The sequence below is a fragment of the Hypanus sabinus genome, chromosome 9, assembly GCF_030144855.1.
Source record: "Hypanus sabinus isolate sHypSab1 chromosome 9, sHypSab1.hap1, whole genome shotgun sequence".
Lineage (NCBI taxonomy): Eukaryota > Metazoa > Chordata > Chondrichthyes > Myliobatiformes > Dasyatidae > Hypanus > Hypanus sabinus.
The window spans coordinates 52,332,024-52,354,295 of NC_082714.1; the positions used below are offsets into that span (position 1 = coordinate 52,332,024).

Below are 22,272 nucleotides of genomic sequence, written 5' to 3' on the forward strand. Positions count from 1 at the left end.
AGAAACATCAGCAACCATCCAATTTCAGAAATTAACCTACTATTTCCATCTCAGCCGCTGTCAGGTGAAAAGGCATGGCACTAAAAAGGTAGGCGATCAAACCTCTGGCTGGTTGTCAGTTAAAAAACAATTTATCCAGAGCTATAACCAGAAGCAGCAAGCACACATACAGCATAATCCCATGTCACAATTTTAGGGGAATCTGCAGATAGTCATCCCCTCTTTGAAAGGAGCTTTGGGATAGGAGCAATTCACTCAAGAAAAGCAGTTTAGTTAGGAAAGTAACCAGCAGAAACATTAAGAATATTTTTGTACAAATCTTTATTATCCTCTAAAGACACATGGGGACAAAAGGCTGTAAACAATGGTAATGTTTTACAGCTTATGGAAGAGAGTCCTTCCAGCCCAATTCCTTGTGGAGCAAGTCTCCCAAATAGACTGCCATATCGACACCAGAATCACACACAATATTTTGTTTATATGCAAATGGCCAGTAAAGGTATTACCATCTAGACTTGTGTATTTTGGAAATTTAAAAGTTTTAGCATTTACAGCTCTTGAAAGATTAGTTTACTCCTTATTAAAATAAGTGTATTTCTTTATAATTGAACCATTAAAAATACAAATTGATGCGGAGACCAAAACTAGTTTGGAGAAAGTAAAGCCAACAAGCACCTGGCTTGAAGTGACCAACATTCATTTTTGCAATAGGTGCCAATGACAAAAGCAAATAAAACACAGATTGCAGGGCTAGGAGGTGGAAAACAAATGGTTCCTGCTGGAAAGAATACACTGGGCTTTATAAAACGAAAGCCTACTTTTAAAATATGGACACTTCCCTAAAATGATAAACGGTCTTGCTGTGCCATTCCTTGTCCTCTCCATTGCACAATCCACTCTGACACATCTTTATGTTGGTGCAAACCGCAGGGCCTGCTCTCGAATCCTCTTATCATATTCTGCGTTGTCCTGACTGTAAAATGAACATGCACACCATTACCCATGGGATTTTACTTAAAGTTATGACTTATATAATGCCATCCAATCATCTCAATTGACAAAGGTTCCGGCCAGATTTCACCTGTTTATCCACAAGGGCTGGGTCTTCCTGTGGATAAATAGACCAGAACTCCAGCTTCACCTGAAGAGTTCACACCCAGTCTAATATTAAACTCTTAACACAAACATTCACTTCAAATCCAAAATGTACAACACAACAGTGCACTACACCCAAACCTAACTGATGCATCATGGCCAAAACCACATTTTGATAGAAGCCTTCTAGGTTCATGCCAGTGAGAAAAGGCTAATCAAGCATTCATCGTAACCTGCTTGGAGAAATGAAGTGATCTATGTTCTATGCGATGACTGAAGCCAGCTGTATTAACTACTTGATTCATGATTGTGGCCTGAAAGTGAAAGGATTCACTCTGAAATGCTTGAATTGTCTAGGTATAGAAGGCTGCAGATTGGTAAAGGGGATTAGTATAGATGGGTGGAATAGATTGCTGCCCTCATTTCTGTGCAGTATGATTATAAATAGAAGATTCTGTGTGACAGCACTGAAGATGTAGCCAAGTCAGCAGTACCTTAGGCAAAGAAAACCATCCCAGACTTCCAAATCGTGAGGTCCCCAAAGCTTACATGAAGTGCCGCTCAAGCAATACCGTTCCCAGCCACTAAAACGATACCATTTACAAACACCGGTATATTGATCTGCCCATATCCCTAGGAAGTAACCTGATTTCACAGGTTGGATCAGATGTCATCCTAGTCAACTCTCCGCACAAACAAGTTTATAAATTATTAACGATGTTGGAAATGTAAGAGCTGATGCTTACCAGTAGATCGTGTATGCTTCTGCTTGAGCTGGGTCATGAACATTTGGATCATTTAAAAGTTCTTGAATGCCTAATAATATCTGAAGAAATAAAGGAAATGTGAACACTGTGTATAACCTTCATAGCTCAATGGCAGTTCTCCTGGATTGAGCAGGAGAGAAAGTCTAGTCAGATTAGTTAATTTACATCAAGATCACAGGGAGATCTTTAAACTGACAAACATCTGGCAGACTGGAGAATAATCTCATGGAAAAAAAGACTATGCACTGAGCACCTGAACATTTCCATAAACCTTGCAAGTGTAAAGGTTGCAGCCACTTCCACTGGCAACCCACTGCACAATTAGTAATTTGGAAGATTAACCAATTTGCATTGAGTTATCTGTCAGAAGATTATCAACCAGGACCTTTCCTTTCTTGATGTCAGCAAAGCCATTTTGACCAAGTTAAACAGGTCAGAAATTTTCCATGAACTACCAGGTAGGGAAAGAACCCCACTGAGATCACCACACAACAAGTGGTAATGGCCACTTTGTGCTGCCCTCCTAGGTGACCACATTGAACTTGGTTCAGACGAAGAATGAGGCAAATAAATCACCGAATGTCACCACCAGAAAACAGTGAGCTCTGCACTTGGAGAAACGACCAGTGTTATGACTAAATGCCCTGTTCTACTCCATTTCATGTCAATCTAACCTGCTTGATGGTGATCGCTGGCCTCCAGTCCTTTCCTTCTTCTAGAATTGAAAGACAAACGGTTCCTGATGGATATACATTTGGGTGGAATATTGGTGGTTCAAACTTGCCTTACAATAAAAAGAAAAGGTTAAAAGTTGCACAGCACCTCCACAGATAGTATGGCTCTATTACCATTAATTCTTCTGTCCACACACATGCAATGTATCCAATGAATAAACATATTACATCATCACAGCACTGAACTCTCACTATTCAAAAGCTGGAAGTTACAAATTAATATTCAGTCAATGATCCTGAAATTCATAAGTGGCACAAATTTACAAAAGCAGGTAAGTCATGCTAATCTTTATAAAATACTGGCTCAACCTTTAAGAATTCTGGGTTCACTGTCTTTGAGATAGTGCAGATAAGATTTGGCAGGGATGAGCGATTTATGTTCAAAGTTAAGAGTGGAGAGCAAACCCAGTTTCCCTTTGTAAAGGAGTTTGAGAAGAGATTTTACAGATGTACAAGGTTATGACTTGTTTATCTAGGGTAGGTAGAAGCACGCTAATCCCTTTATTGGATGCTCCAAAAGCCCAGACACACATTAAAGCTTTGGGCAATAAAAGGGGGATAGTACAAAAGCAACTTTTTCAAAAATACAAAAGGAAATTTGACCTTTAACTTATTTTCTGCAAAGTAAATCAATCTAGGCTTTTAAAGTGCAATGGAATAAGCAATTAAGGATGATCTGCACCAAACTTTAAGAGAGTCTAACAAGACTAACAAGTCTAACAAAATTAGCACATACATATTGGCTTTCAAGACAATGAATGTAAAATACTCAAGTATTTGGCACAATGCAACTGATTAATGGCCTTTCAGTGTTCGTAGTCATTGGCCCCAAGCATCAACTTTGTTTCTTCCTCCACAGGAAGTTGCCTGACTTGAGTATTTTGCCTTTATTTCATGATTTCTAGCATCTACATTTTAAAAAAAATTCAATTTAAAGCAATGGACCTGCCAGCTCCTGAATATTAGATAACCAGACAGAGAGAAACAAAAGACTTACATTTCGGTGGTGACGAGGGATAATCATCCTTGAAAAGCAGTCGCAGTTTAAACAGGCCTCCCTCCCAAGTTGTCTGTCAGAGCAAAAAGCAAGGCGGTTTTACACAATTTATTGCACTTACTACGTGAAGCGAGGTCTCGGCCAGTATACTTACCCCTTTTTTGCCTGGAATCGCACACTCCCAGTTCAGCAGGTTCATCGTGCCATCTGGATTCTTCACAGGCACGGCCACAAAACCCTGCGGAAAAGACGAGAGTTGACAGGACTCAGTGGTGCTCCGAAGGAGGCAGCATTGAAAACTACTTCCACCCTGCAATCCTCCAGTTGCATCTCCAAGATACCAACAAATAAACTGCCCCAAAAGACAGCAATACTCAGTCTCGGAATAAACACCATTTACCACCTCTAAATAATAGTCAGCCCAAATAATAATGCAGGATTCCAATTTCCCCACAAGTCCAGAGAACATGGAGGCAGAGCCAAAAATACCTAGGCAATCTTCGATCACCTGGCAACTTGAAGTTGAGTTGCCTGTGTTTGAAGAACTTGATCTCCACCCGCATCACGATCATCCAGTGCCCTGGTCAGACCCCACTTGGGTGTACTGTGCTCAGTTCTGGTCGCCTCACTACAGGAAGGACGTGGAAGCCATAGAAAGGGTGCAGAGGCGATTTACAAGGATGTTGCCTGGATTGGGGAGCATGCCTTATGAGAATAGGTTGAGTGAACTCGGCCTTTTCTCCTTGGAGCGACAGAGGATGAGAGGTGACCCGATAGAGGTGTACAAGATAATGAGAGGCATTGATCGCGTGGATAGTCAGAGGCTTTTTCCCAAGGCTGAAATGGTTGCCACAGGTTCAAGGTGCTGGGGAGTAGGTACACAGATGTCAGGGGCAAGTTTTTTTACTCAGAATGGTGAGTGCATGGAATGGGCTGCCAGCAACGGCAGTGGAGGCAGATACGATAGGGTCTTTTAAGAGACTTTTGGGTAGGTACATGGAGCTTAGAAAAATAGAGGGCTATGTGTAAGCCTTGTAACTTCTAAGGTAGGGACATGCTCAGCACAACTTTGTGGGCTGAAGGGCCTGTATTGTGCTGTAGGTTTTCTATGTTTCTATCCAGGCATGAGCCCAGGGCAGTCACTGACTGACCTAATTAAGAGCTCTTAAAAAGCTGTTACAAGCACGACAAGCTGCAAGATTCTTTCAATTACCATCCTTACACTTGCTGGGTTTTACCCTTGTTGGATGCCGTTGAGAACTTCCCAGAAAATATAGTGGCTAATACAGGGTGAGCAGGAATTGTGTCCACATGACTTGGAAGAGTGGGAAATGTTTGTCCTAAGCCTAAATACAAATAGTTGGCTTTTCGATGAAAATAAACTTAGATTTTATGTGCTTTTCCAGAAAGGACGAGAATCTTGCTCTGAATATTCCATTTCAATAAAAATTAACTGGAAGATCCTGGAACATTTTCTTCAGGATTTCTCCATTTATTAATTCATAAATCATCCATGGTCACAGGAAACAGCCTGGCCTTTCGTTCTACATTACTCACAGGATCAAATGCAACCGCAGCCACGAGAACCACCCACAGAATTCTTATAATGACACAATTTACCTCAATTACACGGATCTTTATTTTTATTTTGATAAGATGTACATACATAATGTGGAACAGGCCCTTCCGGTCCAATGAGCTGCATCACCCAGCAACCCACCTTTTTAACCCCAGTCTAGTCACAGGACAGTTTACAATGACCAATTAACCTACTAAGCGTCATGTCGTTGGACTATGGGAGGAAACACACGCACTCACGTGGAGAATGCACAAAAGTTGCATTACAGGCAGCGCCAGGATTTAAGTCTGAACTCCAGAAGGCCCCGAGCTGTAATAATGTTGTGAAAACTGCTACACTACTGTGGCACCTGATCTGTTCAAGTTTGAAAAGCGAGGAGTCATGAGCAATAGTCAGCAAGGCTTTGTGTGTGGAGATAAAGTTTAGTGTTTCTCTTCCTCCACTCACCCCCACCCCCCCAAAGAAGCAACCCAAGAGTATTAACAAGACAGTGGTTACATGGATTTTAGTAAGACTCCCTTCACATGAGACTGCCAAGGCAAGACCACATGGGATCCAGGAGGATCAAGCCAACTGGAAACTAAATTTGCTCAGTGGAAGGTGTCAGAAGGTCTGTCACCAATGGTATACCACAAGGATTGCCACTTGAATGAGAATGCAGGAAACAAGCTCACAAATGGCAACAAGATTGAAGGTGTACAGGTAGTCCCCGAGTTACGAACGTCTGACTTATGGACAGCTTGTACTTATGAACCAAGGAAAGAGAATGCCGTTCACCATTTTAAGTCGTTGCCGTTGACACTGTGTTGAGTGAGTAACTTTGTATTTGGCTTAAATTTTTCTTAGCAAGATTCACCCTGACCATCCCCCGCCATTCCAGTCAGCTATTGGCGCAGTGAGATCAGCGCTGGGCTGGAGAACGGAGGTTCCCGAGTTCGATCCAGTGACAGACCGCTCCCGTGTCGGGTTGATGCTGATCCAGTGACTCCCGCACCATCCGTGCCAGGTTGATGTCGAGCTCGCAACTTGACATCGTAAAAAAAAAACTCTGCCACCGCCAGTGTAAATTCCCACGCGGAATATTGTGGAAGATTGAATACCCAAACCCAGCACAGCTCCCACTCGTCCCATTTAACCTGTCTCAGTGTGGTGGACTTCAGGATGTGGGGGATTCAGTGCGGTAGTCCTTAGGACCCAGTGGAGCTCGGGACCCGCCGCCCGCAGTGATTTTGTTCCATTGACGGGAAACTATAGTGATTGAAAATAAAGTGGAAATAATAAAGCTTTTGGAAAGAGGTGAAATGCCATCGGTCATTGGAAAAGCGTTAGGCTACAGTCAGTGAACAACCGAAACAATTTTAAAGGATGAAGTGAGAATAATGGAGCATGTGAAAGGTCCTGCCCTGATGAAAGCTACAATTATTACTAAGCAGGTTTAAATATTGGAATACATATGTTTCTTAAGTCTTTTATATGCATAGAAAGGTAAAATATATACTATATACAAAGACAAAACATTTGACCACTTGACGCTAAATAATACTGGATGTACTTGTTCCGACTTGTGTACAAATCCAGCTTAAAGACGGACTCAAGAGTGCAACTCATTCGTAACCCGGAGACTGCCTGTAGTGGACTGTGAAGGTTGTCTAACGATACAACAGAGTCTAGATACAGCGGAAAAGTGAATCCAGGAATAGAGGGGGGACGGAATTTAATCAAGACTAGTGTAGTAATGCACTTTGGGAAGTTAAAGCAAGGTCAGGGTATTAACATGAACTGTAGGGTTTGGTGCAGCATTGTAAAACAGAGACACCTAGAGGTACAAGTGTAAAATTCCTTGTAAGAGTCAAAGCTGGTAGCAGATAGGGTAGTAGATAAGGTAGCATTGTATTGTGCACCTGCACTGAGTAATAGAAGACTTGGGGCAGCGTTACAACCATACAAGACGTTGTTGAGAGTACACCTAGAATGCTGTGCACAGTGTTGTCACAATACAACAGGATGACTGTGATAAACTACAGCATGCAGGTAAGCTACATGAGGATTTCCCTGCATAGGAGGGATTGAATCACAAGAAAATGGACAAACCTGTGAACATTTTCTCTGGAGCAAAGGAAGGGGAGGGGAAGCCTTATAGAATTATGAGGGGCATAACTGAGTCACGGAACACTACAGAAACAGATCCTTTGGCCCACCCAGTCTGTGCCAAACTACTAATCTGCCTAGTCCATCGACCTGCACCCAGATGTTGACCGTCAGCTTCCCCCCCCCACACCCACCCCAAGAACTCTGCAGGGGTGTTTAATGCTAGAGGGCATAGGTTTAAGGTGAGAGAAGGATTTAAAGGGGACCCAAGGGGAAGATTCACCCCCTGCCTCACAGAGAAGCTGGGGTGTAAGTGGGTACTTCTCCCAGTTGTGTCTTCAGGTATCTCAAGATTTAAAGGTACACAGACAATTACCTCAATGGGATTACAGGGATGTGTGTGATATACATAGGCAACAGGACGAGCTCAGACAGGTACCTTGGACGAGTAGAGCCAAGTTACTGCAGGCTAGTTTATCTGAATGTGGTTAAAGCTTGTCAAATTCACAAACAACTATCCTCACAAACTTCCCACCTGAAGAGCAGTAGGGTGTCATTATTTTAATTGTACATTCTGAAGCCACACTCCCACATCCAGTAACCTATTTGTCTTATATCAATCTCTGCCACATTCACGCCAAATATCTAGCTGAAAAATATTTCTAGTGTACTCAGGAAAAAAAACTTTCAGTGCTGTTATTAAAATACGTACAAAGGGATGGTCCTTCCGCCATGCTTTCCTTTCCTGGCAAAGACGATTCAGGGCAATGCCTGACATTTTGTCCGAATTCCTGGGAATGGGAAGAAGAGCAGGCAGACTCACCAATGCTTATATCAAGCTATATTAACACAAACTTAACTCTTTCTCCCCCCCCCAAAAAAAAAACACCCAATGACCCATTTCAATCCTCCCTCCGTTCTGCAACAAGCTGTGGATAAGGTTATCAGGGAGCTCAGGTAGGTGGTCATAGTGGACCATTAAAAAAGGCCATTACTGGGTAGTCGGGAGACAGTTCCAGTGTTTGTGGAACGCCAGCTTGGAGTGGATCATATTCAATGGGCTGGAAGGGGGAAGGATGTCCTGAAATCCTAGACAACCATTCGCCATCACCGGTAGGAGGGTGCGAGCCAGATTTATGGTGATACATCTCATTGTTTAACATCCTACTAGCAAGCTGCAGTCTCAGAACTGACGAGTACGGCCACAAACAATCCGTTCAGCAATGAATGACCGGGACAGGGCTGCAGAATGGCCGCCAACGTCCGTTCAACCGCACCCCGGAGATGGAGTGGCCGCTCAACGAGACCCGGGCGGGGGGTCACGCCCAGCACCTCCCGTTAGCCGGACCCTCGCCTCCCCGTTCACGGCACTCGGGCTACAGCCGCCGCCGGAGGCCCGGGCTCAGTTCGGCAGCTCCGCCTCCCTCACACGAACCTTGTCCCGGCTCGTTACCAAGAGCACCCCCTCCGCCTACCGCGAACGCTGCTGCTTACCTACTTTCCCCACTCTCTCCAGCGGAGCCACCAACGCGGTCGGAGGACCGAACCCAGTCTCCCCGCAGTGCGAACACTTCCGCTCCTCCTGACCTTTCAACCAAGACGGTGACCTTTGACCCGAGCCAGATTTCCCGCCACCCAGTAAGACCGGCCGCTGGGATCTTGCTGTGCACATCCCCCTGAGGGAGGTCCCGGCTTGAGGAGCAGACATCCCCCTGCGTTGCTCGGGATTCCCGGCTCCTGTTTGGAATCTTGCTCTGCCACCTTCACCCAGTTCGAACCGTCCCGCCGCGAACCCACTCCGCCCCTTTTACACTCCCTGTCACTGCCAACCGAGTGGGGATTCTTTGAGTTGGTGTCGTCTTGTTCCGGGCTCGATTTTCTGTTATACGTACACAAAATAGATTTCTTCCCAAGAATAAACCTTAATTTTCTTTGAAAAGATAGACTTTCCCCCTTAAAATAGTAAATGTTTGGAAGCAGAAATCTCCAGTTAGTATTTGTTGTCATTCTGTTACTGGACATGTTGGACGCTGTAATCCCGATACACTTACACCCACTGCAATCAATATTGCCGTGTTCTGTTCCTGCAGTCTAATACCCAACGCCTCTCCTGCATCCTTGCACTTCGGTGACGGAGTCTCCGTTTACAATCTTGCCGGTTGTGGACATAGTCACGATAGTGTAACGCAGCACAGAAACAGGCCCTACACCCATGGTCCATGGTAATCTTGGCATCCTCCCCACTACTACCAGTAGCCCGCGTTCGCCCCTTAACCGTACAACCATGGACCTATTCAAACGCCTCTTAAATGTTGCTTTTATGTGCTCCTATCTGTGTTCTGCAGTTTTGGATTCCCCAACCCAGGTGAAAAGTTTGATGGTTTGTTTACCTTCTCCATAGCCTTCATGATTTTTATAAATTTCTAAAAGAGGTGGCCCCCATTCTGCTGCCCTTCAGGGAGTAAAAGATCAAGCGTGGCCAACCTTTCGCCATAACTCAAGACCCTCTATCTCAGGCAGCATCCTCATGAATTTTTTCTGCAACCGCTCCAGCTTGATTTTGTCTTTCCTAGAACCGGGTGACCAAAAATGTATATAAATTTGAGGATGGACATTCTTGCTATTGAGGGAGTGCAGCGTAGGTTCATAAGGTTAATTCCCGTTATGGCGGGACTGTCGTATGTTGGAAGATTGGAGCGACTGGGCTTGTATACACTGGAATTTAGAAGGATGAGAGGGGATCTGATTGAAACATATAAGATTATTAAGGGATTGGACACGCTAGAGGCAGGAAGTATGTTCCTGCTGATGGGTGAGTCCAGAACTAGAGGCCACAGTTTAAGAGTAAGGGGTAGGCCATTTAGAACAGAGATGCGGGAAAACTTTTTCACCCAGAGAGTGGTGGATATGTGGAATGCTCTGCTCCAGAAGGCAGTGGAGGCCAAGTCTTTGGATGCATTCAAGAGAGAGTTAGATAGAGCTCTTATAGATAGCGGGGTCAAGGGATATGGGGAGAGGGCAGGAACGGTGTACTGATTGTGTATGATCAGCCATGATCACAGTGCTGGCTAGAAGGGCCGAATGGCATACTCCTGCACCTATTGTCTATAATACTCCAAATAAGGCCTTTACAACTGCTGTTGGGCATTTAATATTTCAATAATATTACTGGCTGGTGGCTTAGTGGCATCAGCGCTGGACTTCGGAGTGAGGGGTCCCGAGTTCGAATCCGGCTGGCTTCCTTATAGGCTCTCCATCCGTGCAACAGGGGTATTGAGTGTTGAGCAAGCAACTCGACCCCATTAAAAAAAATCCTGGAGAGGGATAGATTCCGCCAGGTTTCAGATGCCCAAGACACGATGAGCAATCACCAAAAGGATCGCTGCAAAAAGCTTGTCACGACGGCACCCTCCAACAGGAGTTAAGGGCACACACACGCGCACAATATTTGAGTAATTAAACACATTCTTGTTTGTTGTGTTATATGTATAAATACAATTAAAGTCAACACAAAGTTAGACTCGCATTTCCCGTGTCTTCTTTGGAACTTGTTTAATGTTTTGAAATTTCAAAACATAACAGTGGCGACAAGCTATTTCAAAAACTACTCTGAGATGGCTACTGACTTGATGAAGCGCAGCACGTGTTCTTCGGAAGGGAAGACACGATCACGTTTTTCAGAACACGTAAGAATTTATGGGTTTGTAAAGAGTGAGTACTGCGTGATAAGTCCTTGTCAAAAGCCTGCAGAAATTGATATTGACTACATCAAACACATTGTCTTAATTGACCTTCCTTGTTATCTCAAAAAAAGGCTCATTAGGTATGAACTTCACTTATTAAATCCATGCATCTAGCCACAATTGATTTAACTTCCTAATTGTTTATGTTGTCCTTTAGAAATTATCCCAAATAATTTACTCCTAACCAAATTCAGACAAATTAGCCAGCAATTATTTGCCGTGTCTTTAAAAAATCCCCTTTTCAGTCCACTAGCTCAATTCCTATCGTGAGAGAGGATGAAAAAACTGTAAATAGTGCCTCCACAAATTCCAACCTTCTTGTAACAACCCGGTTAAATTTAATCAGGAACTGGCAATATATCCATTTTCAAAGATGCCAAAACATTAATGTTTTTAGAATATTTATCCCATTGCATATTTTATACTTATTCATCTTATTTAAAACAACCATCATCCTTTCTATTTTTAAGGAATATGCATTTTATTCACCTTACCCTTGTACCCTACCTCTGCATTTTTGATTATTACGCCCTACATTTTCTAATATTACCTTTTTGCTCTTTACATACTTAAAATTTCTCTGCGTTTTATTTTACTTGCTGGACTTTCTTTCAATGCACTCTTTGCTTTCCTTTGTTTCATCTCTGCATTTTCTACACCATTCAGATGCATTAAGTTTCTAGTTTCTAACATATGCTTAACTTTCTTGCATTCTCTATATACCATGTCATCTAGATTGCTCATTCAAGCAGCAGGGGTGTTCCCACTTTAGATGTTCCTTTTGTCTCAGTCTAGTGGATAGCTTCAGCCTCCGCAGTCTGTTGGCACCTGTACTTAGCCAAGATGTCAGTATTCTTTCAGTAACTGCGTGGAAGAGCTCTGGGGCAAATTCAGCATTATCAGACAGTGTGAACATACCGCATACCATTACACTCAGACCAAGGGATGGGTTTTTATTTTGTTCAGCCAAATCCAGAAATTTACATAAAAACTTTCAGCTTATCCAAATTTATCACAAGAAAATGAAGCAAACTTTGGAAGAATGATCAGTAACAGTTTAGCTTACAACACTCTGGTTGATTGTAATCTGATCCATGGATCAATATCAGTAATTCTCAATAACAGTTTATTGGATTCAACAACTATACTTTTGCTGCTGTAACAAGAAAGGGACCCCCTTTTGACATGCACATAGCCCTTAAAGGATTAATATTACATCATCTACAGCCCTGGACTGTTTTTGGAGAACAGGAACTGAGCTCTGCATTGCACTGCCCTCAAGTGGAATCATAAATAAAGCAAGTTATTAACCAACTTTCTCCTCTCCTCTGCTGATACCAGATGGGGCACAGTTTGCAAAGACGGTCAAACTCTGATATCCAGTGGTTACTCATCTCTGGTTATTTTAAGGAAAAGACACACATGAAACAGTGACCAGAATCAGGCTACACCCCACCCAATTTAGATTCAAACTGTAACCTCCTACTGTCCTTGTGGATCAACCTTACTAATTTATCCTCACTTTCACCAAATTACAATTAATTTATCTATTAACTATAAGTACCTACAGAAATACATTTGGGCCCACCAGCCTATGTCAGTTTTTACCTTTTGTACATGTTCCCCATATCCCTTCAACCCCTTGAGACACAAGAGACGTGAAGCAGGTGCAGAACTGCTGGAGGAACTCAGTTGCTCAAGCAGTATCTGTGGAGAAGCACAGTCACAACTAAAACATCAATTATTCCTTTGCCTCCACAGATGGTGCATGACCCTGTCGCCCAGCAGTTTTTTTTTGCTCCCTTCAACCCCAATTGCTCTATCTACATATCCAATATAATCTGGTTGGGATTTTCTGCTCAAACCACCAACTTTGTCAATAATTCTACAACCTGAACTGTAATTTCCCCTCTTTTCTAAATTAACTCCCATTTTAATATCTTTGCACTTATACTACAGAATGTCTTTGGCTTGTAATTAATGTTCGACAATCCAAATTTTGTGACAATTGTTATTCCTTACAACAGAGAGCCAAGTCTCTGCTTTACCTTCTCTGACCCTCATTATCCTTCCTGAAGTGTAGAAATCAGAGCTATGTATAGTACTGTATCATGTGGTCTGAAGCAGATTTTATATAAAATCACTGCCTCTTGGCTTTTAAGTGTCATGTTTCAAAGGAGTATCCATTTGCTGTGTGAAAGCGAACAGATGAAGCACTTTACAGCCTCTGAAACAGCACTGAGCTCAGTAATTTTAGATAATGAGTATTTACAGCTTTTTGTTTCCATTTCTGAAGTATAGAAAATACTTTCCAATAGTAATTAAAAATGACTGCTTCTTCCATCTAGACCATTACTTCTGTACGTCCTTTCACCTTGAATACTTAGTCCTTACGTCAATTTCCCCTGCCACATATCCATCATAGATCTTCCCCCACCCACTGCCATTTTCTAAATTTCCCCACTTCTGAAAAATCATTATCCTTTTCTCTCCCCATAGGTGACGCTTGGCCTGCTGATAATTTCTATCATTGTTCTTAATTGATTTATGATATCTGCACTATTTTACATTTGAACAGGTGGGACTTGGTTCAGAATGTGAAGAATCTGCTACAGGTAAAGACTGCACAGAGGAATGCAGATTTTGCAATCTCTGTGGAACGAAGGGAGGCTGGATTCTAACCAGCAACTGCAGTGTATTCAGTGTACATGGTTTTGATTACGTAATTCAGGTTGGGAGCAGGATGCAATTACTGATGCACACCACATCCACATGAATCCCTCCATTTAACAAACATAGATATGGACAGATGGCAGAAGTTGTCCAGAGATAAGATAAACTTAAATGGCAAGATAGATGGCTCTGGAAGCACGTTGCTGTGGATTTTCACAACTGAAATGAAGTGAGTAGTGTCTCATTGGCTACTTGAATATTCACTGCTCAGCAAGATTGTAATTTGAGCTGTGCAAGGACCACTTAGATTAGAAATAATTTCAAAACTATAACAACACATAACACGCCAGTTAGCCTATTATCTCCAGGCCAGCTTCCAGGGGAGCAATTTCATTAGTCCCACTCCCCTCTCACCTGTTGTCAATTTATTTTCTCTCATAAATCCCTATCAAGTCCCCTTTAATTCTTCTTACCATTAACCCTTACTTAGAGGTAGTTTACATAAGTCAATTAACCTGCCGGCATGACTCAGGAGGAAACTGCAGCACCTGGAAGAAATCCATGAGTTTGAGTGAGAGGTACAAACACAGACAGTACTGAGGTCTGCTGCACTGTACAGCAGTGGCACAAAAACGCAGATGCTAGAATTCTAAACTAAAACTGAATAGCTAGGAATAGAGGTTAGCCAACATGTATGGAGAAAGAAATAAAGTTTCACATCAAGGAAAGGTAATCGATCCCAAATGTAAACTTTCCGCATATTCTACCTAATGTGAGCATTTCCACCACTTTGTTCTTATGAGGGAAAGTGTTGCAGGCCTGCATAAATATCAGAGTAAAGGGTTGAATGTTGTGTAAACAAGGATAACAAGGCTTGGAACACCATAAGCAGAGGTAATATTTAGTAATTATTTTTAGAGGGTGTTGGGGACCCTGCCTATCAATTCATTTTCCACCACTTGTCTTTTTACAGGGTATCATTTTATTGCTAGGTAGCATTTTTCCCCAAATGATTGATTTTCCCATGGCAAGTTGACCAGGAATGGAAGGAGGCCTGGATAGTAAATGCCCTCACATTCTGTTCCCATGTCTCATGGTTAAAAAAAACTTTAAAAATAGTTATGTTGAGAGCAAGGGAGAGGGAGGAGGAACACTGAGATTCAGTTATAGACTTAAAACGAGTTCCCTCTAGCACAATCTCAATGCAGATGGTAGCTAAATTGTTTTGTTGAGCTCTTTTTTTTGTTCAAACCCTGATTGTGGACAATAGCACTGTAGGTTTTAACAGCAAAAATGTGTGCTTAAACATTACTGAAATTGTGACATTCCAGCAAGTCCAAGGGTTGATTTGTTTGGACAATTTTTATATAAAGGTTTAAACATATTGAAAAACGTTTAGCAGCTTAATCTATATGTGTTTAATCTTTAATAATACACAAGAACCCTAAAAAAAATAAAGGAATTCTAAAGCATACAAACCACTTCAAACAGCAATTAGTGAGATAAAAAGCAGTAAACCAGGCAATCAAATTGAAAATACCCCCATCTGAATTTAACTGTTTGATAACTCATTTAATTCCCTGAACAATGAGCTTTAACTGAAATTACCTCTTCTTGACAAGAGGTGCTGAATTCTTTAATCAAACTTCTTTTGCCCAATCCCAGTCCCTACCAGAGCACCCAGTCCATTTAAACAGCCCATTTACAAAGTACAGTGAGTGATGATCATCCAACCACTAAACCTGCTTCTTCTCACCACCTACACAACTATTTATAAAGGAACTAGTGTAACCAAAGCAGCTCTGAGTGGAAATGTGTATCTGTTGAACAAGGCACAGCCTTCATTCTGTAATCAGTAAACTGTACCTCAGTTATACACTTGATTCAGGCTCCAGATTTCATTGTAAAATAACAAGCTAATTCTTTTGTAAACAGGTGTTCATTGGTCTAATCCCAGGAGGGAAAGGAAGCATCAGAGCAGCCTTCTGGCCAGGTGAGTCCCTGATATGGAGGTATCAATGCTGCTCCCAGCTAGCACAGACATTATCCATAATCCATAAACATTTCCAAACCCTTGAAGAGTTCACTGTCAGTTAGAAAACACAATTGTAGTGAGAGAGAGAGAGGGGGAGGGGAGGGAGAGAGGGGGAGGGGAGAGAGAGAGGGAGGGGGAGGAAGAGAGACAGAGAGAGAGAGAATGAGAAAGGTCAATCCAAATTTAAAGATTTTGCAAGACATTTTCATGTCACAACGTTCTTAGGTTGTTCTGTTTCCATTTGCATTTCTTCTGAGAGTACAATAACTTAAAATTCCTTCCATGTTCAAGGTCAATACTGACTTCACATTCGTGATCCTCGTTCTTGCAGAATCTGTAAGAGAAAATGAATCAATTTAACTAACCCTGACATCACAGCAGCTTAAATTACTTTGGGTACCAGCTCATGATATACCAAAGTCTATAGGTAACATTTGGAGCTAGCTTGTCTATCCATTTACAAAGGAACTGAGCTGAAACTACTTTGTACAACTTCCTGTTTTGTGGGGAAGGCACACAGGATGATTCTCAGTCTCTTACTCCTCAAGACCCTTCAGAAGTAACAATCGCAGCCAAGGTTTCTGCTTCTTAATGGAATCCAGTGACTTCTCTTGACAAGAGGATTGGGCTCAATATTTGACGGTTGCCAGTTTCTACTAATGCACTCTCTGGCATTTTAGCACTGCCATGGAAACGTGACCCAAGAATCAGCACTTCACTGGAAGGATTAAAAGCAAAAAGTGCAACAGAGTGATGTAGCATATTACAAGACTAAGCCCTCACTCTACACTCCACCAATATTTTGTGTGTATTGACCTTGTTAACAAACAACAGGGTTCCATATTGAATGTTGTACAAATACATAGGGAATACATAGGTGAGGACAGTTCTTGATAAACTGGATTCGATCCCAAAATCTATGATCTTTTAGGTTGTACATTTACCTGGGATATAGCACCACAGAACTTGAACATTGCAAAGGAGGGGAGGCAATTACACTTGGACTATTTCTGTTCCTGTAATAATTTCTGACTGACAATAGGCAAATTTGTTTTGATCTTCATCTGAGAAGAACCTCTAGCTAGTTGCAGAGTCCATGTCAGCTTGTTTCTGACCTCTATGTATGTAAACACACTGCAGGTGTTGGATGCCAGCCCCTCAACATTATGCCAACGATATCAATGGAGTTGCTGATCTGCACTGAAAAACTATTTCCCTTCTTTTGCCTTTACTATTCTGATTAATTTCTAGAACTGAAACTTGAGTAAAATTAAAAATAAGCATTTTTTTCTCATTTTTAAAAATCCATTTGAACAGTTTTTAAATATCTTTGTTCAGAGTTATTTAACAATGATCAAAATGTATTTTATTGCAGTGAGTTGTCAGAGAACCATTGAGACGTTCCATGAGACGTCAGTATCTGCTACCCAAGGACTCGTTGTCCATGAAATGGCTGAGTCAATCAAGCTGATTAGTTATTACTCCATGAGCCTTTCAGCAAGTGCTTGAAGCATAGGACCACAGCACATTCAAACCAGGAAAGATAGGGATTTATCCGATCTTCTCCAAGAATGTTGACCCTCAACTGGCGTAGCTTTTGACATGCCTTAGTCTAGAGGTCAGTTTCCAAACATGAGATGGAATATTAGCAAGCAATCCAATGGTAAGAGCAAAGCTGTATTATATTTCCAGTGGTCAATCCAGGCAAAGTAATCCTCAGCTCTACTAACTCAAATCCAAGAATGAAGGGAAAGTCTGGCTCTTGCAATGTAGTAGTCTCCACCTTCTACATTTGATAACTAAAATACCATACTTTCAATAAAGAATAGACATTAGCAAGCTGACAGCAATGGGAGTAACCGCAATAAGCTCATGTCCAATGGATAGATTTGCTTACGTTTTCTCCTGCATTGTTTCTCTTTTCTGAACAAACTAAAGTTGATGTCATGCCAGCTCACAACAGTCAAACTAATGTTCAAAAATTCTGTCTCCCTGGGACCCACAAATAAAATGAGATATTAAGGAACAGGGTGTAAAGAATCAATAATGGTTACCTAGAATGAAAAAGTATCCTTCTTCGCTCAGTTTCCTTCTATTCCAAGTAAAGTTAGTTATGTTAGCTCGATATCAGAATATTAAGGGAAGCATTAGCTGAATAGAAGATGTTGCCAGATGGAATGATGAATGCTGTCTTTCTCATGGGAGCCCACCCATCACTCTCTGACCCAGAATATTCAAAAGTTTAGCATATTTGTTCAAGTGATCAAGATGATACAGTTGTTTTTTTCTCTCCACTATATGGTATAATATAATATCTAACTTATGCATTAATTTATATTCTTCAAATTTTCAATATCTCTTGTAGTGAGGTGCATTGCACTGCATCTCACTGTACTTTATGCATCTGGTAATAAATTCCACTTGACTAAACACATATCCTTATCGTTACAAAAAATTGTTTTCCCATCTCTACCATGACCCTTATTCTTCAATCTCATTCTCGTCCCCTCATCGCAATCTTTATTACCTCTAGACTTGGCTATTCTGTCACCTCTCCATTCACCTCCCCCTCTCTGTTGCTTACCAACCTGAGAACATCCAAAACATTGCTCCCCACTTCCTAAATCACATCATGTCCAATGCATAAAAGCAAAACCCTGATATTAAAATTCTTATGCTTATCTTGAAATGCTTGACTAAGCTCCTAGCTCTGGACTTTCCACCATAAACCTGTCTCTCTTCCCGAGGCACTTCTTAAACCTAGCGATGGACAAGATTTTGTCCTTAGTTCCTTGGGTAACAACCTCAATGTTTGTTTGATAAATTCCTTTGCATGCCTTGTTTTTTTTTAAATAGATACCCTATAAAGGGATGTTGTTGTGGTCAGACATACAGAGTGAATGCCCTGGGCAGCAGCAGGTGCTGGAGGATTATGATACCTGCACAGAGTACAGGACAGGAATGACAAGTCAGAAGGAAGGACAAGAATGATTACCTTGGTTGTTGAGAGGGGTGATAAATTTAGTCAAGAAGTAAAAGTAAAGTATGTAAAGATTAATCAAACAGGTCCCTTGAGGATTATAAAGAAACTAGATAAGAACTCAAGAAGGGAATTAGGAGAGCCAGGAGTGGCCAAGTAAAGTCCTTGGCAAGCAGGATTAAAGAGAATCCCAAGGCATTCTATACATACATCAAGAGCAAGAAGATAACTAGGGAGAGGGTAGGATCATTCAATGATGAAGGGGCTGTGAAGGAAGTGGGTGAGGTCATTAATGAGTACTTTACATCAATATCTACCAAGGAGAAGGACGTGGAGGATAGGGAGATCAGTGCTAACCATATTGATATGCTAGAGCATTTCAAAGTAAAAGATGAAGTAGTTTTGGGTCTCCTACAGAGCACTAAGGTGTGCAAGCCCCCAGGGTCTTTTGGGAAATACCCCAGGTTATTGAGAGATCCATGAGAAGAGATCACTGGAGCCTTGATTTATATCTTCTGTGTCCTCTCTAGCCAGAGGCGAGATCCCAGAGTAGCTAACATTCCATTATTCAAGAAGGGAATCATAGATGTTCCTGAAACTACATACTGGTGAGTCTCACATTAGTAGTAGGAAGTTACTGGAGAGAATTCTTAGGGATAAGATTTATGAGCATTTGGAAAAGCATGGCATAGTTAGGGAACCAGCATGTGTCTTACTAACTTAATTTGAGTTTTTTTGATGAGGTGACAAAGATGATTGATGGAGGTAGAACTGTGGGTATTGTTTACATTAATTTTAGTAAGTGAGGTTCCGGAGGACAAGGTCCCAAAAGATTAAGACAGAGGTTGGTGGTTGAAGGGACTTGTTCTGACTGGTGGTCTGCAATGTGGTTTTCCACAGGGATCTGAACTAGGGCCTCTGCTGCTTGTGTTGTATTTAAATGAACTGGATGAAAATGCAGACGGGTGAGTAAGTAAGTTTGTAGATGATAAGAAGATTGATGGGGTTATGGATAGTGTAGAAGATTGGCAAAGAATACAACATGATATAGATCAGTTGCAGATAATGGGCAGAGAAATAGCAGGTGGGAGTTTAATCTGGCCAAATGTGAATAGACACCTTGTAAAGCAACAGTACACTGTTATCTAACAGTATCGAGCAGAGGGATCTTGGGGTCCAAGTTTATAACTCCCTGAAAGTGGCTGCACAGGTCGACAGGGTGATTAAGAAGGCATATGGCATGTTTGCCTTTATTAGTTGAGGCATTGAGTTCATGAAGTTATGTAGCAGATTTATAAAATTCTATTTGGGCTACATCTGGAGTCAGATTGTCCCATTACAGGAAGAATGCTGAGGCTTTGGAAGGGGCGCAGAAGTTTACCAGGATGCTGCCTGGATTAGAGGACATGCTATCGTGAGAGGCTGGACAAACTTGTGTTGTTTTATCTGGATCAGTGGATGCTGAGGGGAGATCTGACAGAGGTTTATAAGATTATGAGAGTAGACAGTAGACACAGTAGACAGACAATATCTTTTTCCCAGGGTTGAAATATCTAAATCCAGAGAGCATGTATTTAAGGTGAGGGGGTAATTTCAAAGGAGATGTTTTTTTTACAAAGTTGTTTTTTTTACGAAGAAGGACGCATGCCTGGAATGTGCTGCTGGGGTGGCGGTAGAGTCAGATGCATTAAGTACTTTTAAGAGATATTTAAATAGGCACATGAATGTGAGGGAAGTAGAAGAATATGGACATTGTGTAGGCAGTAAAGATTAGATCAGCTGACCATTTTATTACTAACTTAATTGGTTCAGCTCGACATTGTGGGCTGAGAAGTGAAGAATTCTTGATGATACTGAGCATGTGAACAAATAGATGGATTGATGTTGGAGTTGATCCATGTTTTTCAGTCTGGGCACATCAGAGAAAAATCGTATCAGCTCTCCCCTCTCTTTCTGCTTCCAGACTGAAATGTAGGGATTTTCATACCCTTTCCATTCTGAAACATTGAGCTAAAGGCTGCTAGACAAATTAAAGGCCCATAACAGGTTCAGGTAACTCAGGTTCTGGAGTCGCTGTACGAGGCTGATAGTCACTGGGCAACCCATTGTGCCTATAATCGTAAACATTTCAGCAACATCTGGTACTCAGTCTGATACACATGGCAACAGGATACTTTTGTATTTTGCAGGAGCTCTCTAACTTAAAGAAGTATGTGTCAAACATCTCTACCCGTGCCACAGTAGAGCATGCAACAGCGGGGTAACACACAGGACAGTACTGTACTACCAGGCAGCAAGCATCCAGGCTGGTCAAGGGCAGGGCAGAACAAGGCAAATGAGAGTTAGGGTCACGGATGGCAACTCTACAGAGGCAAGGATAAACTGAGGGGAACTGAGAGGATCTGTGCTTTTTCCAGCAGATCACTCGTGCTCACCGGTACATTTTATTTCAAATTAATCTGAGTCAATCATATCGTAATCCGTCTCTTCATCGTCGCTCTGGATTCAGCATGCAGCATGCAGAAATGTAAACAGGAAGGAAGACATTGTTGTAGGCAATTGTTTCCAAACTCAGGTCAAGTATGTCAGCAACAGGAAAAGTAAAAATAAAGGTGCTCAAATAAAATAGTGGACAAGATTAGCTAAAAGTTACCTACTTTAACAAATTTGAACTCCCAATAATTGAAAATCAGTGACAGTGAAGAGGTGGATGCATTCATTATTACACCTGAGTGTGCTCAGATGGAGCATTAGCAAGCCCCTCATAACCCTGTATTTCACCAAACACCAAGCTGAATGTTTATAAACTCCACCAGGGAACAAGCAGAAATAAGAACATCTGATTTTCTCACTCCTTCGCTGAGTACTTTGTTGAGCCCGATTCAGTGGGATAGTGTAAATTTCTATGCATCATCTTATTTAAGCACACAAACCACACTGGAACAGATTTTTTATTCATGTTTGAAACCTGGACTCACAATCAAAGCTGGAACAATGGCTGACACTGTAATTCACTGTTAAGTCTTTGACAACTGGCTAGTGACATCACTAAGGTGGAAAACGAAGTACTAGCTACAGAACTGCCTTGGGTGGATTGAGATGAAAACACCCCCTTCCCTCCTACTCCAAATGAGTGGCACAGCTAGTGGATAGTCTGCATGTCTTCTCTGTGACCTTATGGGTTTTCTCTGGATCTCGACTTCTTTGACATAGGCAAATGGGATTAAGTTAGATAAGCATTTTAGTTGTCTTTGTATAACTTCTGGATTCTATGACTCTAAATGTTACTTTAATTATCCATGTTGAGGATAAAGAATTAAAACTGCTGAAAAAGACAATAATCTAATTCTATAAACAAATGAACTAATGCTGAACACTGTTTTTATAAAGTTGTGCAGAATTAATTCAAAAATAGGAAGCAGTTAAGCTAGTGAATTAGTCAATGATTAAATATAATATAATCCCAGTGCAGTGCTCAGAATAACATTTGCAATTATTTACTTAGTCACAGGGATGATTGGAGTTAGGATCACTATCTCTTCTGTCTGTTAGGGTTTGATCTGGTTAGAGCTTTTCTATCT

At 41.6% G+C, this 22,272-nt stretch overlaps 2 protein-coding genes across 4 annotated transcripts in view; both read right to left on the reverse strand.

The window, feature by feature from the left end:
* Nucleotides 1–304: 304 nt before the first annotated feature.
* On the reverse strand, nucleotides 305–8,855 carry LOC132399395 (SUMO-conjugating enzyme UBC9-like). Of its 2 annotated transcripts, none has more exons than XM_059979686.1 (7): nucleotides 8,755–8,855; nucleotides 7,973–8,051; nucleotides 3,748–3,831; nucleotides 3,594–3,666; nucleotides 2,537–2,646; nucleotides 1,842–1,921; nucleotides 305–973 (listed from the first exon to the last, which is right to left on the reverse strand). In XM_059979686.1, the coding sequence occupies exons 2-7, from the start codon at nucleotides 8,036–8,038 to the stop codon at nucleotides 910–912; spliced, it is 477 nt and encodes a 158-aa protein (XP_059835669.1). In that variant the 5' UTR covers nucleotides 8,039–8,051; nucleotides 8,755–8,855; the 3' UTR covers nucleotides 305–909. The 2 variants fall into 2 exon arrangements, with proteins under 2 accessions (XP_059835669.1, XP_059835670.1); XM_059979687.1 differs by having other exon boundaries at nucleotides 8,759–8,838.
* A 3,086-nt stretch (nucleotides 8,856–11,941) lies between these two features.
* Nucleotides 11,942–22,272, reverse strand: part of LOC132399396 (BTB/POZ domain-containing protein KCTD5-like) — a 65,215-nt gene continuing 54,884 nt past the window's right edge. For both annotated transcript variants that reach the window (XM_059979690.1, XM_059979689.1), the window contains one exon: nucleotides 11,942–16,045. In XM_059979690.1, the coding sequence (XP_059835673.1) occupies nucleotides 16,016–16,045 (30 nt within the window). In that variant the 3' untranslated portion in view covers nucleotides 11,942–16,015. The remainder of the gene's footprint in view (nucleotides 16,046–22,272) is intronic.

Bases quoted from the DNA above. Each gene is read 5' to 3' on its own strand.
- LOC132399395 (XM_059979686.1), bottom strand. From the start codon at position 8,038: ATGTCAGGCATTGCCCTGAATCGTCTTTGCCAGGAAAGGAAAGCATGG. The intron at 3,832-7,972 runs GTACGTATTTTA...TCTTTTCCGCAG, and splicing joins GGCGGAAGGACCATCCCTTT to GGTTTTGTGGCCGTGCCTGT. The intron at 1,922-2,536 runs GTTAGATTGACA...TTATTTCTTCAG, and splicing joins CAGCGATCACCATCAAGCAG to ATATTATTAGGCATTCAAGA.